This window comes from Ambystoma mexicanum, chromosome 2q, assembly GCF_040938575.1.
Source record: "Ambystoma mexicanum isolate Mex_15411 chromosome 2q, UKY_AmexF1_1, whole genome shotgun sequence".
NCBI classification, from domain to species: domain Eukaryota; kingdom Metazoa; phylum Chordata; class Amphibia; order Caudata; family Ambystomatidae; genus Ambystoma; species Ambystoma mexicanum.
In genome coordinates this window covers 1,466,065,265-1,466,082,692 of record NC_090924.1, presented here as the reverse complement: position 1 = coordinate 1,466,082,692, position 17,428 = coordinate 1,466,065,265, and the positions used below count along the sequence as shown (strand labels likewise).

Here is a 17,428-nt window from a genome sequence, read left to right as displayed (position 1 = left end):
AGTGTGTTTTCTCTAACGTAGTATTACAACTCCCTTTTGCTTGAAAGACCTAACTCAAATCATGTACAAAATCACCACTAGTAGAGAACAAGACCCAAACTCATCTTGGACAAAACAGAAATCATGATCATGCCCAAAATTTGGCTAACCAACACCTCATCCCATTGCCTGCCTAAATGGGAAACCAACTAGAACGTTCAAAAATGGTTAGCAACCTCAGAATCTTAATACACAGCAACCAAATATTCAATCAACAAGTCAACATGGTAGTAAAGAAGTGTTTCTTTCACCTACACACAATCAAGCAGATGCTACCTTTCCTCATCTTCCCACATAGAACACTATCCGTCATCTCCCTTCGTCATGTCAAGAATAGACTACGTAAACGGCATTTATCTTGGAATGCCAGAATAACTCACAAAAAACAGAACGCGGCAGCAAACCTGTTGCTCAGATTCACAAAGAGGGAACACATCACACCAGCACTGAAAACCCCACATCGGCTACCAGACAAAAAAATTATGTTCTTCAAAACACTCTGTATAAGCCAAAGAGCAATCCATGGCCAAGGATCAGAATTCATACTAGGAAAAATCTCCATCTATAAATCAAACAGAACACTAAGGTCTAGAAATGACATTCGCCTCAAACCAAAACAATACACAAAGCAGACATTTGGGAGAACAGCAAAACTTTGGAATTCTTTTTTTTTTATTTATTTTTTATTGTGCATTTAGTCACACAAAGGACACATTATATCACATAATAAAAATTGACAACAATTGGTGTTAAAAATATAAATCAGAAGAAGAAAAGAACATTTACAAAGAAAAAACAAAACAAAACACCTGACTGCCAGGCACCAAATTCCAATCCAATCAATTGATTTACAACCATACGAATAGAACTTATACAATTATAACCGAGTATATCAATTAAGGTCAAATTCAACAAAATACATACACACAATCAAAATCAAATCATCGTCTTAACAATTTTTACAAACACAAGGATATTTTTATAAAATTCAATTCATTTAAGAATTTTAGTAGTGCAATAGAAAACGGAATCTCTTTCCCAGATGAGATCCGATGCCAAAAGGCTTGAGTGAAAAGCTAGGTGGGATCATGGACAAAATGTGCAAAGTATTTTAATCTCAGAGGGTAGGTTGCAGAAGAGGATATCAACAAATGTTGGGAATCCTGTATGAAACCTTCACAACAAAGAGTACATTCAGCGGCAGATGGATCTAACTTATGCCATATACATTGCATTTCACTGGTCTTAATCAAGTTAAGTCGAAACCACAACAGTTTAGCCCAGCAAGCTGGATTTGGAAAGCATTTTATATACGCAAGAACATATTTACTTGGTTTTTAGCAAGGTGTGTAACTTTTACTGTACTTCAGACAGCTGATCAAGGATCTTGTATGGATCCAATTGGCTCGCATCAAGGCACGATTCACCTTGTCTGGGTTTTCGCTGAGAATGACGTTCGTACAATCACAGTTTAGGAGAATCGTTTCAGCATCATTATGTAAAGTTGTCAAATAGAGATTCTGATAAGTAAAGAGATAGTCAAAAATGTCTTCATGCAGAGAACAATCTTTTTGGATTAAGATGAGTGTTTAAAGAGCAAGAATCGTCCAATGATAATGGGACAGCAAGGAGTGTAGACCAAGCTCATACCTCAACTTTGCGATAAGCAAGGACAGCGGTAGAGATAAAGAATTCTTCCATATACGGCCTTCAAGGCATTCCCAGTTGCTTTTACTAGTGCAAGGATTGCACTCCATGCCGTATAAGATTGAAGGAAGAATCTTGCCTTCTAATCTAAAATCTAATGAGGGACATGGGAGAAAATCTGCAAAATGAATGAAGCAATTTTTTAATTTTACAGATTAATGGCAAGACTTTGCTCGCAAGTTCCATTGTAAGGTATCACTGAATAGTTGCTTTGAATATGAAATACCAAATACTTTAATTTTTTCTCTATTGAGATTGCCTGATGAGTCATTGACCAATGCAACATGGGTGACTTTCTACGAGTTTTATCAAACACAACTATAGTAGATTTGTTTGGATTGGCAACAAGCTCATTTTTGATTGCATATACCTCAAGAGCATTAAGAACATGTTGCAGCTCTAGAGGGGTATTATCAATCAGGGCAATATCATCGACATATGCCAAGAAATCAAGTTTGCATTTACCAATAACTGGGGGTACAAAGGTGAAGTTTTGCAGAAAGGAAGTCAGATCCCATTGATACAGATTGAAAAGTAGAGCAGCCAGAAGAAAGCCTTGCCTTACCCCTTTTCCAATAGGGAAGGAAGAAGATAAGTCGCCCATTTGATTTAATCTAATCTTTATTGTGGTGTTCTCATGTAGGTCGATAATGATTTTCAAAGGTCCTCAGGAATGTCCAAAGACCTTAATTTTTGCAAAGGTTTTGACCTGATAACAAGGTCAAAAGCTTTGGATAGAACAAATAGTGTGATGTATGTAGGATGCACATTTCTTATTTGGGACTGAGCCTTTAAGATCTTAAGTATTGCACCATTCTGTAGAAAGGCCTTTGCGAAAGCCAACTTGAAATTTGGACAGTGAACCTTTGCTAAGAAACCATGCTTCAAGATCCTGCAAGAGTAGCCTGGCGAAGATCTTACTGTCGCCGTCGATTAAAGCAATGGGTCTGTAGTTTGAAGGATCTGATCGAAGGCCCTTCTTTTAGATAGGGATGACAATTTCTTGTTTCCAAGAATGTGGGAATTTTTGGGTCTTAATTATCTGTATGAAAGGCTTACTGAGTATAGCTGCCCAAATGGTTGGTTCAGTGAGAAACATCTCATTTGTTAGTCCGTTCGGACCCACTGCTCAAGATTTAGATAAATGCATAATTATGCTCAATATATCATCCTCTATTATCTTTAGGGACCATGGTGTTTTGCTCGCAAAGATGGTTTCAGAATGAATATCTGTCTGCATGCTATCAGTAAAATATGTCTCCCAAACAGTTGAAGAAATGATCGATGTTTGGTGTGAACTTTGGGACTCGTTTTTATTGTTAATCAGAGCCCAAAATGTCCTTGTATGCGTGGGCAAAAGAGAAGTTAGCAAATTACGTAATATTCTATGGCCGCGAGACCGATATTTATAATTGTTAGTTAGTTTGGTCTTCGTGGTAATGTCATGAACCATCGAACTTGCCCCTTCTGGGCCTCTTGGTCCCTGACACGTCGGGCCTTACACTCCATAATACTACCAACATGGTGGCAAGATCAGAACGCTGCTCGCCAGTCTTCATGTTCTACGCAGCGTCCTCTATAAAGAATCCACACCCCTGCGGCCCCGTGCGTCTCAACGCTGCTACTAGCTGTGATCGGACGTGTGCTCCGAACCTTCTCTAGTGCTACTTGCTATCCCCTGGCCCGTGGCTTCCCTTCTCCCGACTTCTCCCCTCTTTCCTAACTTCCCAGAATCCCTGCGTCGCTTCTGCTTGCCCCCCTACTCCTTCTTGAATAATCCCGGAGTTTCCCGTGATCCTGGACATCGAAGCTGAACGTAATCTGGAAGATGAGGACGGCCGAGCGGGCTTATTTAAGTCCCGAACCATACGAAAGAAGACTCCACCTAAAGAAGACACCAGGCAACATAGACAGGTGAGAAGGGGGGAAATCTGTGACAGATTCAGATGCCACCTGACCGAAGTCGATACAGACATGGAGGCAGCCATCCAGGATCTTATGCGTGGCATGCAAGAACTATCGACCAAAGTACAGAACTTGAAAGCGGAGAATGCCACGCTGAAACAATTGGTACTTTCACGTGACTCTGCCTCAAAGGATAGCGTGCTATTGGGCGGCATTGTTGACAAATATGACGGCAGTGCAAAAACCCTCAGAGGATTCCTGGATTCTTGTTTGGTCCACTTTACCTTTAAACCTTATTATTTTTCCACCCCCAGGGCTAAAGTGGGCTTTATTATTTCTCACCTCTCCGGGAATGCCTTAGCCTGGGCCACACCATTAGTTAACACCAAAGATTCCCTTTTGGATGATTATGATGGATTAATTCAAGCACTTAAGACTATGTTTGACCACCCAGAACAGGTCTTTAGTGCTCAAGAGTGTTTACTCGATTTCCAGCAAGGCTCTCAGGACATGCTCACCTACGTAACTCGATTTAAGCAATTGGCTAAAGAAGCGGGTTGGCCTTCTGAAGCTTGCTTCACTCTCTTTCGAAGAGGGCTAAATGAAGATGTTAAGGATGAATTAGCCAGGGTAGCACGTCCTAGTTCTTACAAGGCACTTATGGATCTTGCTCTACAGATTGATTTCCGCATCCAGGAAAGAAGGGCAGAGAAAAGGAAGACCAAGTCAACCATCCAAAAAAAGCCTCTTGTGAGCTCTTCAAAATCCGAAGATTCTCCTGTTCCTACAAATGAACCCGAACCCATGCAGCTAGGGGCCTTCCGTGGACCCATATCCCCCCAAGAAAGGCTGAGAAGGATCCATACTGGCTTATGCATGTACTGTGCCTCGGATAAGCATTTAGTCAGAGAATGTCCCTTAGCCCCTCCACGGCGTTCGGGAAACGCCAGCTCCCGATCCTAGATGGAGCTCAGTTTCGGGAGAGAGATGCAGGCTCCACATCTATACCATCCTTGAACTCTCCTGGACAAAACTCCCTGGTAGTTTTACAGGCTTTTCTATCATCATCCAAGAAGGAATCCTACCCCATTCTGGCACTAGTGGACTGTGGGGCCATGGGAATATTTATAGATCAGGAATGGGTCCTTAAACATCATATTCCTTACGAATCCCGGAACGTCCTGAAACCTGTAGAAGCAATTGATGGAAGACCCCTTTCTTCTGGACCCATAACCCTAAGGAAATTCAGCTTGCTATAAACCATCACTGAGAAAGGATAAAGTTTGACATCATAAAATCTGCCCATTACCCAATGGTATTGGGAATGCCCTGGCTACAAAAAACACAACCCATACATCAATTGGACAGCTGGTTCCCTGTTCCTAGGTTCCGAATTTTGCATGTCCCATTGTCTGTTCCAGGATCCTTCACTGACAACATCAGAAGAACGTTCGACAACTCAGCAAGATCCTCTTATGGTCTCCAACATCATCCAGGTTCCTAAAACCTACCTGTGTTCTCTTCTGCTATTGTCCAAGCCCTACCACCCCATAGGCCTGAGGACTGAGCTATTGAAACTGAACCTTCAGCCGTGATTCCCTTTGGAAGGATGTTTATCCTGTCTGAACCAGAGAAAAAGGCCCTTCGTGAATACCTAGATACTAACCTAAAAAACGGCACCATACGCCATCCAAGTCTCTGACTGGAGCCTCATTATTTTTTGTTCCTAAAAAAGACACCAAGGAACTCAGAACTTGTCTTGATTATCGAGGTCTTAATCAGTGCACCCTTTAGGATCGTTATCCATTACCCTTTATTTCTGATATCCTGGAAGCCGTAAGAGGAGCCGTAATATTCACCAAATTGGATCTCAGGGGTGCTTATCACTTGATTCATATTAGAGAAGGTGACGAATGGAAGACAGCCTTCGGAACACCCTTTGGTCATTACGAATACTTGGTCATGCCCTTTGGACTCTCTAATGCTCCGGCAATCTTCCAACGCTTTATGGACCGGGTGTTTTCGGATATGCTATTTCTTTTCGTCATCGTCTACTTGGACGATATTTTGATATTCTCTAAGGATCCTCTCAAGCATGAAGAACATGTTAAATCAGTGTTACAACGGCTACGTGAACACAAGCTTCTAGCAAAACCCGAGAAATGCCTTTTTCATGTTTCCACTGTTCACTATCTAGGATTCGTCCTTAGCCCAGATGGCATAGGCATGGATCAATCCAAGGTTAAGGCCATACTATCCTGGCCAACTCCGACCTCCGTAAAACAGATCCAATCTTTCCTGGGCTTGGCCAATTTCTATCGGAAGTTTATACCATCTTTCTCCGAGATTGTTCAACCGATCATCTCCTTGTTGAAGAAAGATACTCCCTATCATTGGACCGCAGCCCAGGAGAAGCACTTCCAACGCCTGAAAACATAATTTACACAAGCCCCCATCTTGGTTCAACCTGATATAAATCGACCATTCCTAGTGGAAACAGATGCCTCTAACTATGCCATCGGAGCAGTTCTGAAACAGGAACTCGATGACGGGCTAGAACATCCTATTGCCTATCTTTCACGGACATTGACCTTCAGTGAAACTCATTACTCAGTCTTAGAAAAGGAACTTCTAGTCATCCGTCAAGCCTTCACCGAGTGGCGTCATTTACTTCTAGGAGCTAAACATCCTGTCCAGGTCCGGACGGACCATCGAAATCTCCAAGTGTTACAGGCCCTGGAATGCAGGAACAGCCGACAGGCCCGTTGGGTGTTCTTCTTTGCCCAATACCAGTTCCAGATTCACCATGTTCCGGGAACACAAAACGTAATTGCTGACGCCTTGTCTCGGCGCCCTGACTATGAACCTCCTGATGACCGAACATTTCCCAAGATGTTTCCCCACACAATAATTGTAGCCCAGGCGACCAGCCTCCTTGATGAAGTCCGCATTCAGACCCAATCCTCGGAACTCTGGAAAGATATCTCGGACAGAAAACAGTGGAAACTGAAAACCAAAAATGGATACTTGTTCAAAGACAATGCCTTGGTCATCCCAAACAAAAACTACAGCAAAGGATATTAGATCTCTGTCACGATACTCGTTACTCTGGGCATCGTGGTATTACCAATACCCTCCGATTAATACAAAAGCAATTTTGGTGGCCTGGAGTGAAAGCTGATGTACAAAGGTATATCCAGGCATGCTCTGTCTGTAATCAAAACAAACATGACAACAAGAGACCAGCGGGTCTATTGCAGCAACCTCCACTTCCAACAAGGGCTTGGGAATTCATAGCAACAGACTTCATTGTGGAATTACCACCTTCCAGGGGATACACAACCATCATGGTCACCATTGATTTGTTCACCCATGTGGCCCATTTTACACCTCTGTTTAAACTGCCATCCTCGTCAGAACTTGCTGGAATTTTCCTGGAACACATATTCCGACTGCATGGACTTCCTTCCAAGATCATATCAGACAGAGGGCCCCAATACATTTCTCAGTTCTGGAAACATATTTGCCAAATACTAGGAATCCAACGCGCTCTTTCCTCAGGATATCATCCCAAAACCAACGGAGCCACAGAGCGTGTAAACCAAACCTTGGAACAATACCTCAGTTGCTTCGCTACCAAGGTCCAGGACGATGGGTCCCTTTTAATACCAGTGGCTGAATTTGCCTATAATAATTCGGACCACTCTGCTATTAAGACCAAACCTTTTTTCTGTAGCCAAGGATTCCAGCCTTTGGTTCTACCTTCTATCCTTCCTCATCCTACACCAGTACCAACAGTCGATTCCTGGATTGAAATGCTCATTAATGTTCAAAGAGAAGCCAAAGAACAATTAGAAAAGGCCAGGACCCAGACCAAACTGTATGCGGACTCCAAACGAAGACCAAGCCCCTCCTGCACAATAGGGGATAAGGTTTGGCTGTCCTCGAAACTGCTACCACGGTATTTGCGACCAAATAAATTGGCTCCTCTATATTATGGGCCATTCCTTATAAAGGAAGTCATCAACCCAGTGGCCTACCGACTTAAGCTTCCAGACTCCTGGAAGAAAATCCACCCAGTCTTTCACATGTCCTTAATGAAGCCATATGTTCAGACTTCTCAAACTAACCTTCGGCCCAAACCAGTCCTCATCAATGATCATCTGGAGTATGAGGTCTCCAGGATTTGCGATTCTAGATATAGATGTGGCAAACTCCAGTACCTGGTGGAATGGAAAGGATATCCCCCCAGTGAACGCACTTGGGAACCTGTCTCAAATCTAAATACCCCCAGGTTACTCAGAAGGTTCCATCTCATACACCCGGGCAAACCCGGTGGAACGAGTTTCCGGAGGAGGCATGCTGTCATGAACCATCGAACTCGCCCCTTCTGGGCCTCCTGGTCCCTGACACGTCGGGCCTTACACTCCATAATACTACCAACATGGCAGCAAGATCAGAACGCTGCTCGCCAGTCTTCACGTTCTACGCAGCGTCCTCTATAAAGAAGCCACACCCCCGCAGCCCCGCGCGTCTCAATGCTGCTACTAGCTGTGATCGGACGTGTGCTCCGAACCTTCTCTAGTGCTACTTGTTATCCCCTGGCCCCTGGATTCCCTTCTCCCGGCTTCTTCCCTCTTTCCTAACTTCCCGGAATCCCTGCGTCACTTCCGCTTGCCCCCCTACTCCTTCTTGAATAATCCCGGATTTTCCTGTGATCGTGGACATCGAAGCTGAACGTAATCTGGAAGCCGAGGATGGCCGAGCAGGCTTATTTAAGTCCCGAACCATACGAAAGAAGACTCCACCTAAAGAGGACACCAGGCAACATAGACAGGTGAGAAGGGGGGAAACCTGTGACAGGTAAGGTACATGTTAGGGTTAAGCTGGGCTGTTCTTAAGTCACGCACATTTTCTTTTAGAGCTTTTTTTTATATGGGTCATTTATCAAATGTGTGGACATGGCTTTTCATTTGTGCAACTGGGCTAAACGTTGGTGGATTCAAGTGCCAAATGAAGTTCACAAAGTCGTCAGGAGAACACAACCTTTCCAAGTCACATTTGTGGCCATACTTTACAATGGATTTTAATTTATCATTCAGCAAAAGACCACATTTTTTAAAACAAGCGACACAATTCCCTTGTATATTTACAGATAATTTGAGATCATGATACTTAGCAAGCTTATATGGAGTGACAGAAAAAACAATTTGCAAGGAAAGACGGTCACTGTGTGACATGGGAACCACATTTAACAATAGACAGTGTTGAATAATATCAGTACAAGCAATTATATAATCTATTATGGAGGAATCTTTACTGTTAGACCAAGTCCAGGCAGGAGGGCACTCAGATGGAATGTTGCCATTGACAATGGTTAAGTTACATTCCTTTAACAGTGGATCCCACATTTCTCCATGACAATTATTAATCTTGGGTTTTGATAATCGCCTTACGCGAGGGGCGCAACAGGTGTTAAACTCTCCTCCAATGAGCAATAAGTCAGCCGGTAATCGGATTTTCAAACCAGTCAAGATGGCCGAAAGTGATTCAAGAAAAGAGGAGAGTTCACAGGTTTTCCGGATTCCAATATATATTCAGTAAAAGTAGACCTCGAGTTACTGTACCCCATGCAATCCTACATCTAAGGGCGAGAATACCATGGGTATCCTCACTAAGGCATAACACATCAGATCCTATAGAATTGCTAACTGCAGTCATGATGCCACCAGAGGGTCGGCCACCATTAGGACAAATTGCTAATTGGGAATTTATAGTGATTCCATCCAGATATATTTCAGTCATAAACCAAGTCTCCTGGAAAAAGACAAAGTCAAACTCCAAAAAGATCTGCTGTCTGGTGTCCCTATGTCTGAATGACAAAGGGCCGCGAGTATTCCAACTTAAGAGCTTGATCTCATCTTTTTCCTAGAGTGTAGTTTCGGAGACATTAAGTCAATGAAAGACTTCAGTAATGAAGTCCGATAGTAAGGACAATAACTTGGACTTATCATTCTTTACAGCAACTAAACCTTGTACTTGAGGGTGAGCTGCTTCCATGTTAGGGATCTGATAATCAGGTGAGACAGTAGATTTTCCTTCAGTAACCAATCTGGATGGACTGTTGAGATTCCATTATGAGGCAAGAGTGGAAGAGTTAGATATATCTTGACTCCTATTTTTTTTTAAATCCATAGCAGCCGAAACAAGGGCTTTGACACTAACGTTAGATTTCTGTATCAGTTCCACAAGGTGTGTGTTGTTCTCGTAATGTCATTAGTCATTAGAAGAGAACAATTAAAGGACTGACATCTGCTTGATGTAGAAAAGAATTGCACTATGATTTAGTGCTGATTGCCCTTTTTTAAATTAAGTTTTTTAAGCCATAATTTTGGAGCAGCAAATGGCTTCTCTGGCAACAATAATTCAAGGGATTCAGAAGTTTGTGCAGATAATGATGATGGTGGACAACTGATAGGCACCTCTGATGCCGGTGAAGTAGACAGATCTGAAGTAGGATCAGGTATTAGATCAATCTTTGCAGATCTGTCCATAGCTTTGAGATGTCTTACTCTGCAGAAGATGGATGGGAGCTAATTTGACAGGTTTGGCAGGAGGAAGATCCTGAGATAAAGGTGTATCAGTCTGAGAGGCTGTGGTAGATTTAGCTCTAGCATTGCTTTGTCACAAAGCATTGGGAGGGCTTGTGTCCAAGTCATGCAACACAGGCCTCTGTACTTCCTCCACTGCCTGCAGGCAAGGTTTCTTTGCAGTCAGTTTTGTTCCCTTTTACTTTTTGGTCTTTTTTTCCAGACTCTTGTGAGATATTATCAAGAGCTTTAAAAAAGTTATTTTTCCCGGCTTTCTTTTGCTTGTTACTTTTGTAATGCACTTTTGGACTGTGTTGATGATCCACTTCATCATTTGTGTGTGGTACCTCCTTGAGATATTTATTTTTATTTTACCTTTTTTTCGGGATTTTGTTATCAGGGGAAGGCTGGTCATCAACAGATGCCGGTCCGAGGTTCGGTCTGGAAGAAGAATTCGAGGTGTCTGCACAAGAGTGGCTAGTTTTTTCTTTTGAATGAAGAGCGGCATTTAAGATGTCTGGTGGATTGGGGGCACGGTTAGTAGATGCCCCATCAGATAGAGCTTGCTCATCAACCATCTGTGCAAGACAAATGAATTCTTCCATTACAGATGCAGATAGTGGAGTATCATCATCGAAAGATGGTTACTGAGGAGATGATATCGGTGATACTCCGGAGATGGTTTCAGAGTTCTTTTGGGCCAGGAATGCAGATTTAATATCAGACCATATACAATTGTTATTTAGTTTGTACGAATTGAAGTCATTTGCTAAATTATTCATGCAGTCTGTATGCATCTTTTCATTCGCAGAGACTTGTGACACAATTTGCTGAAACTGGGTGAGCATGGCTCCATTCAAGCCAGTAAGAGAAGAGTCAAAATTGCCCACTTCTTTGGTAAGCTCCATGATGATGCCTGAGTAGGTCTGCACTTCGTCTTTTAATGACACAAAGACATTCACCAAAGAATTCAACACAAAACTCAAAGCTGAAAGTCTAGAGTTGTGGGAATTAGAGGAATCGCGTAGAGGGTTTTTCTCAGGAGATTGATTACTACAGTATTGATTTGTGTGTGGACTTTGCATCCACGGTCTTTGGTCAGGTCCAAATCTAGAGCAATGAGGTGTTATTGCTGTGATAGAAGGAGAGAGGACGTTGTCTTGTTGATCAAAGTTCCTGATAGCATGCAGATCTTTATTATGGTCAGCAAACGTTTGTGGGTCACAGGAAAGATCAAGACGTCTATGAGAGATGTTGGAGTCAGAAACAGGCAATGGATTTTGTTGAATAGGATTTACTGTGCATGAAACATTTGCTAATTCATTCAGGCTGCCAGATCTTCGTGTTTGTTTTCATTTGGATAATTTGGTTGATATGTCGCTTCATTGAAGAAGTTGAAATGGTATAGTCCAATGACTGTGGTAGAGTGAATCTCACTAGGTGATTAGATGTTGGACGCGTTTGAGGGAGCAACTCTAATACCCTCAGGTCGGAAGCAGATGCCATATGTGGCGATATCTCAATGTCCACAACATACGCATCAGTTTGTGTATGCGCCATGTCAGTTGAATCGGCAGAAATAATAGCCACAGGAGTACTATGGCCCCTATTCATGATCAAAAGATCAAACATTTCAGTATAAAGGTCGTCTTTGAGGATGCTACTCCTCAAATTATACATGGATGTTTTGTGTATTCAAACTTGAAAGAGCAAAAAAGAGTATAATGGCCAATCAGCTGTGCACCGACAAATCAGCTCAATATCAGATCAATATGCACTAGTGTAGCTTGTAATTGAGTCTGACATATGGGGCTCAAAGGCACGATCTACGGCCCACAGTCACCCCAATGAAGCTTAAATATACACTCCGATGAAAAAGGGAAGTTCACAAGAGTATAAGAGCTTAGGATGCCCATCCCTAACCCTACAAAAAATGTTCCAATGTCTTGCTTACTCACCCTCAAACACCAAACTAAACACACACACACCTCTACCAAGGCAGAAACATAAAACCAACACAAACTGCGCACACTCTGCAACACCCAACCAAACCCAACAAACCACAGAAAATTACCGCCGGACCCGTAATGAGGCCCATTGAGAATATGGCATATGGTTACATCGTAGTGTGATTTCTCTGATGTTTCTCAAGTTGATCATTTCGTTTGAAAGCCTGATCACACTGAGCACATGCATATGGTTTCTCTCCAGTGTGATTTCTCTGATGTCTGACTAGTTCACACTTCTGCTTGAAAGCCTTATCACATTCAGAACATGCATATGGTTTCTCCTCAGTGTGATTTCTCAGATGTATCACTAGAAGGCCCTTTTGCTTGAACGACTTACCACATTCAAAACATGCATAAGGTTTCTCACCAGTGTGATTTCTTTGATGTAGTAATAGTTCACCCTTTTGCTTGAACAACTTATCACATTCAGAACATGCATATGGTTTTACCCCAGTGTGATTTCTCTGATGTACCACAAGCTGACCATTTGTCTTGAAAGCCTGATCACATTCAGAGCATACATATGGCTTCTCCCCAGTGTGAATTCTCTGATGTATCAATAGGTGACTCTTCATCTTGAAAGCCTGATCACATTCAGAACATGTATATGGTTTCCCCTCAGTGTGAATTCTCTGATGTATGAATAGATGGCCCTTTTGCTTGAACGACATATCACATTGAGGACATGTATAAGGCTTCTCCCCAGTGTGGATTCTCTGATGTATCACAAGTTGACCCTTCTGTTTGAAAGCTTTATCACATTCAGAACATGCATAGGGTCTCTCTCCAGTGTGATTTTTCTGATGTATCAACAGACTACTCTTCACCTTGAAAACCTGTTCACATTCAGAACATGCATATGGTTTCACCCCAGTGTGATTTCTCTGATGTATCAATAAATGACCCTTTTGCTTGAACGACTTATCACATTGAAAACATCCATATGGTTTCTCGCCAGTGTGATTTCTCTGATGTATCAATAGTTCACACTTTTGCTTGAACAACTTATCACATTCAAAACATGCATATGGTTTCACGCCAGTGTGAATTCTCTGATGTATGAATAGGTCACCATTTTGCTTGAACGACTTATCACATTGAGGACATGTATATGGCTTCTCTCCAGTGTGAATTCTCTGATGTATGAATAGATAGCTCTTCACCTTGAAAGCCTTATCACATTCAGAACATGAATATGGTTTCACCCCAGTGTGATTTTTCTGATGTCTCAACAGACTACTCTTCACCTTGAAAGCCTTATCACATTCAGAGCATGTATATGGTTTCTCCCCAGTATGGTTTCTCTGATGAATCAATAGATTACTTGTTTCTTTAAAAGCCTGGTCACATTGAGAACCTTTATGTTCTTTCTCTTTGGTGGGAAATCGCTTCTGTTGCCATATATGATGTGTTTCATTGAAAGTCGCTTCACATTCAGAAAATTCAGAAAGTACCTCCATTATGAAGATGTTACTTTTAAATAGTGTTTTCTTTGTAAGGCACTCCTTGTCAAATTCAAAATATTTTTATAACGATCTGAATCTCTCAGTAGGTTTCAGCAGGTCAGGTACCTTTTTACACACATGAATGTCATGAATGAACCTCAATCCTCTGCTGGAGCAAGCAAGTCCGAAAATAGAAGAAAGCGTGTGCTTGTAACCGTTCTGTGCCCAGAGCACAGTTTCTAGACTTGTGGTTTTCATGTTCTTGGGCTTTAATCGCTGGCAGCTGACACTGGAGCATCAACAACTACTGACTAGTACCACAATAAGGGTGCCACTCTGCCTAGCACCATAGGAGGGGTGCCACTCTGGCTAGCACCAAAGGAGGGGTGTCACTATGGCTAGCAGCACAGGAGGGGTGCCACTCTGGCTAGCACCACAGCAAGGGTGCCGCTCTGGCTAGCACCACAGCAAGGGTGCCACTCTGGCTATCACCACAGCAAGGGTGCCACTCTGACTAGTACCACAGCAAGGGTGCCACTCTGGCTAGCACCACAGCAAGGGTGCCCCTCTGGCTAGTACCACAGCAAGGGTGCCACTCTGGCTAGCACCACAGCAAGGGTGCCACTCTGGCTAACACCACAGCAAGGGTTCCACTCTGGCTAGTACCACAGCAAGGGTGCTACACTGGCTAGCACCACCGGGGGTTCTATTGATCCTTAAGCATCAAGTCCAAAGCTGAATGTGACGCACCAGTGTCTTGCCTTAGACAATATCTCAATGAATGAGGATGCACAGTCTCTACATGAAAGTGTCAAGTCTCTCTCCATTCACATTCTCTCCTGGATTCAGTGGTCTACCATTAGAGCTCTGTGTCCTGGAATACTCGTCATAGCCAGCTCACCTGTATAGTCATACTCCTTTGCAGCGCACAAGCAGCGTCATAGATGGCCCTTTGTATTGAATGTTTTGTCGTTAGTTCATTTGCAAAGTGCCTCTTCTAAGCCTCTCCTGAGTGTATCTGTAAAGTGTTGTGTTACCCTTTACAAAGGAGGCTGTGCCCCATTCAGTACATTTAAGCAGACTCTCATGGAGTTAGTACCTCCTGGGTGGCTATTCCCCTACGCAGTTACTTATCACTGCAGCACAGAATGCAGAATATGTACACAATGCAATGGCTGAAACCCCCCTTTAGTGGTACTGTGTTGTTATATGGGTGGGCCACGATGCCCACCTTATTGATTGTTATTAACTAGACATAGGTACTGGATGTTTCTTCTAAAATTGTTAATAATTGCAGTCCTTCGTTCAGGGAATTGTCTTCAAAGTGTGGAATATATTTGTACCACGGTACGAGGGTCTACACTGGGAGCGACTGTCATGAGCAAGAAATCTTTCCAGAGAACCAACCATCAGAGGAAACCTTCAGTAGCAAGACATCTCTCCATAGAACCAACCATCAGAGGAAACCTTCAGTTGCAAGACATCTCTCCAGAGAACCAACCATCAGAGGAAACCTTCAGTAGCAAGACATCTCTCCATAGAACCAACTATCAGAGGAAACCTTCAGTCGCAAGACATCTCTCCAGAGAACCAACTATCAGAGGAAACCTTCAGTCGCAAGACATCTCTCTAGAGAACCAAGTATCAGAGGAAACTTCAGTCGCAAGACATCTCTCCAAAGAACCAACTTTCAGAGGAAACCTTTTTTTTTTTATAAACAAATTCTTTTCAAAACATGTATTTCATGACCTGTTTGAAGGAAAAGGAAAACAGGATTAGTGTTCCATATGCAACAAATACATAGTTCTTGTTTTAAAACTCATATGTTACAAGCAAAAAGGCATGTTTCAACTTTATAAAACTGGTTTTATGAAATCATGCAATACTACTGAAATGTACAGAGGATACTGAGTTAAATGGATAGAGTAACTTGCCCTCAAAATCATGAAGGATAAAAACCATAGAAATCAAGAAACTTGTGAACCCCTTGACCATTCCCACGTCATTCAATGGCAGAGAAAGCAAAGGTGCCTGTGCCACGGCCCGAAGGCCCATACATGGCGCACCAGATCTCCCTTGCCTCAATTGGGAGCTCCAGCTAATACCTAACACTGGTGACAAGGGCACGATGCGAATTGCGCACGCACAATCATTTTTTTCCTTCGATGACAAAAAAAGCAGAAAGACAATTTTTGGAACCACGCTGCCAAAGGCAGCAACAAGCAACATGGGTACATCATCCAGATCCATGAGGGGTCTACATGAACCCATCCATGCAGCACACATGTCTTGTAGCGACAGAACACTGGATCCACTAAAGCAACTATTTAGCAGGTGAGAGGGCTGCCCCAGCTACCACCCAGCCACACAGTGACAGGGAATACAAAGAGGGAAAACATGGCAGAGGGCACTTCCACCTAGGCCAGACACCCCCGCGAGAATAGTGTCATCACTCACCTCTCCCGCAACAGCATGCATTCAAGGTGGCACTACAGCAGCATTGGGCCCGTTTCACCCCTACACAGACCCCTCATCGATTGGGCCTAGAGAAAGCAAAGGTGTGATGCCACTGGCCCAAAGACAGGATTATCACAATGCAGTGAAGTGTGGCCACTGAGGTCTGAGAAATGGCCAACCAGTCAGTGGCACTACAGCAGCATTGGGCCCGTTTCACCCCTACACAGACCCCTCATCGATTGGGCCTAGAGAAAGCAAAGGTGTGATGCCACTGGCCCAAAGACAGGATTATCACACTGCAGTGAAGTGTGGCCACTGAGGTCTGAGAAATGGCCAACCAGTCAGTGGGTCATTGTTTTTTCTGGTCAGCTGACTGGCTCTATAGTGCACAGAGAGGAGGGGCAAGAGAAGAAGCACAGTACTGGAGTTTCAATGCACACACCGTCTCAATGGAACAGAGAAGTGCAGGGGAGACCTGGCCTAGCCGTTCGAGCAGGGCTGCTCCCATTGGTGACAGTTCATGACTGATATGGCTGGACACCTTTTGCAATGGCGCACACAGGCAAAAATAAACGGTGGAGTGGAAGGTTGCCCAGAGACGTGCCAGTGGTTCATATTTATTCCAAAACTTCCACCCATCACTTTTTGGTTATAGTTTGTCTACCTGTGTGAGAAAGGGTATGCCCAGACATGGGTCCCTTGCTCGCTGCACCACAGGGAACCAAGCTGCACCTCACTTATGAGGCCCAAAAAGGCGAAACATGTCTGGGGTTTCCATAAGGAGGGGCCTGGGCCTGGCTGCTGCCGTTGGTGACAGTACCAGACTGATTTGCATATGGCTGGACCCCTTTTGCAATGGCACAGATGGGCTAAAAAACTGTGGTGTGGAAGGTTGCCCAGAAATGTGCCAGAGGTTCAGATGTATTCAAAACCTTCCACCCATCACTTTTTTGGTTACTGTCCCAATGGAGGGCAAAAGTTGCACAGGGAGGGAAATGAATAAGAAATGCTGAAAAATTGAAAGGAAGCCAAACACAGGTGCATGCTGGATGTAGATGTCCAGACATTCCCCAAAGGAGCATAAAACGTGCATAGAGAGGAAATGTGTTTATGGGAATTTGTAGTACTAACGCTTCACAAGGCAAAGCATGCAACATTGTAAGGTCACAAAACAATCAACATTAGCAGCAAGAGTTTCAGAGCGACAAAGCACCCAGGAAATTAAGCGTTTATTGGGAGTTACAGTTCACATGGAAAAGGGCACGGCACTGGGAAG

At 43.3% G+C, this 17,428-nt stretch overlaps 1 protein-coding gene across 1 annotated transcript in view; it reads right to left on the bottom strand.

Moving 5' to 3' along the window:
• Window positions 1-710: 710 nt before the first annotated feature.
• The window catches only part of LOC138570271 (zinc finger protein 84-like), a 91,505-nt gene continuing 74,787 nt past the window's right edge, over window positions 711-17,428 (bottom strand). The window contains exon 2 of the mRNA XM_069649039.1: window positions 711-15,444. Coding sequence (XP_069505140.1) covers window positions 12,358-13,710 — 1,353 coding nt within the window. The 5' untranslated portion in view covers window positions 13,711-15,444 and the 3' untranslated portion in view covers window positions 711-12,357. The remainder of the gene's footprint in view (window positions 15,445-17,428) is intronic.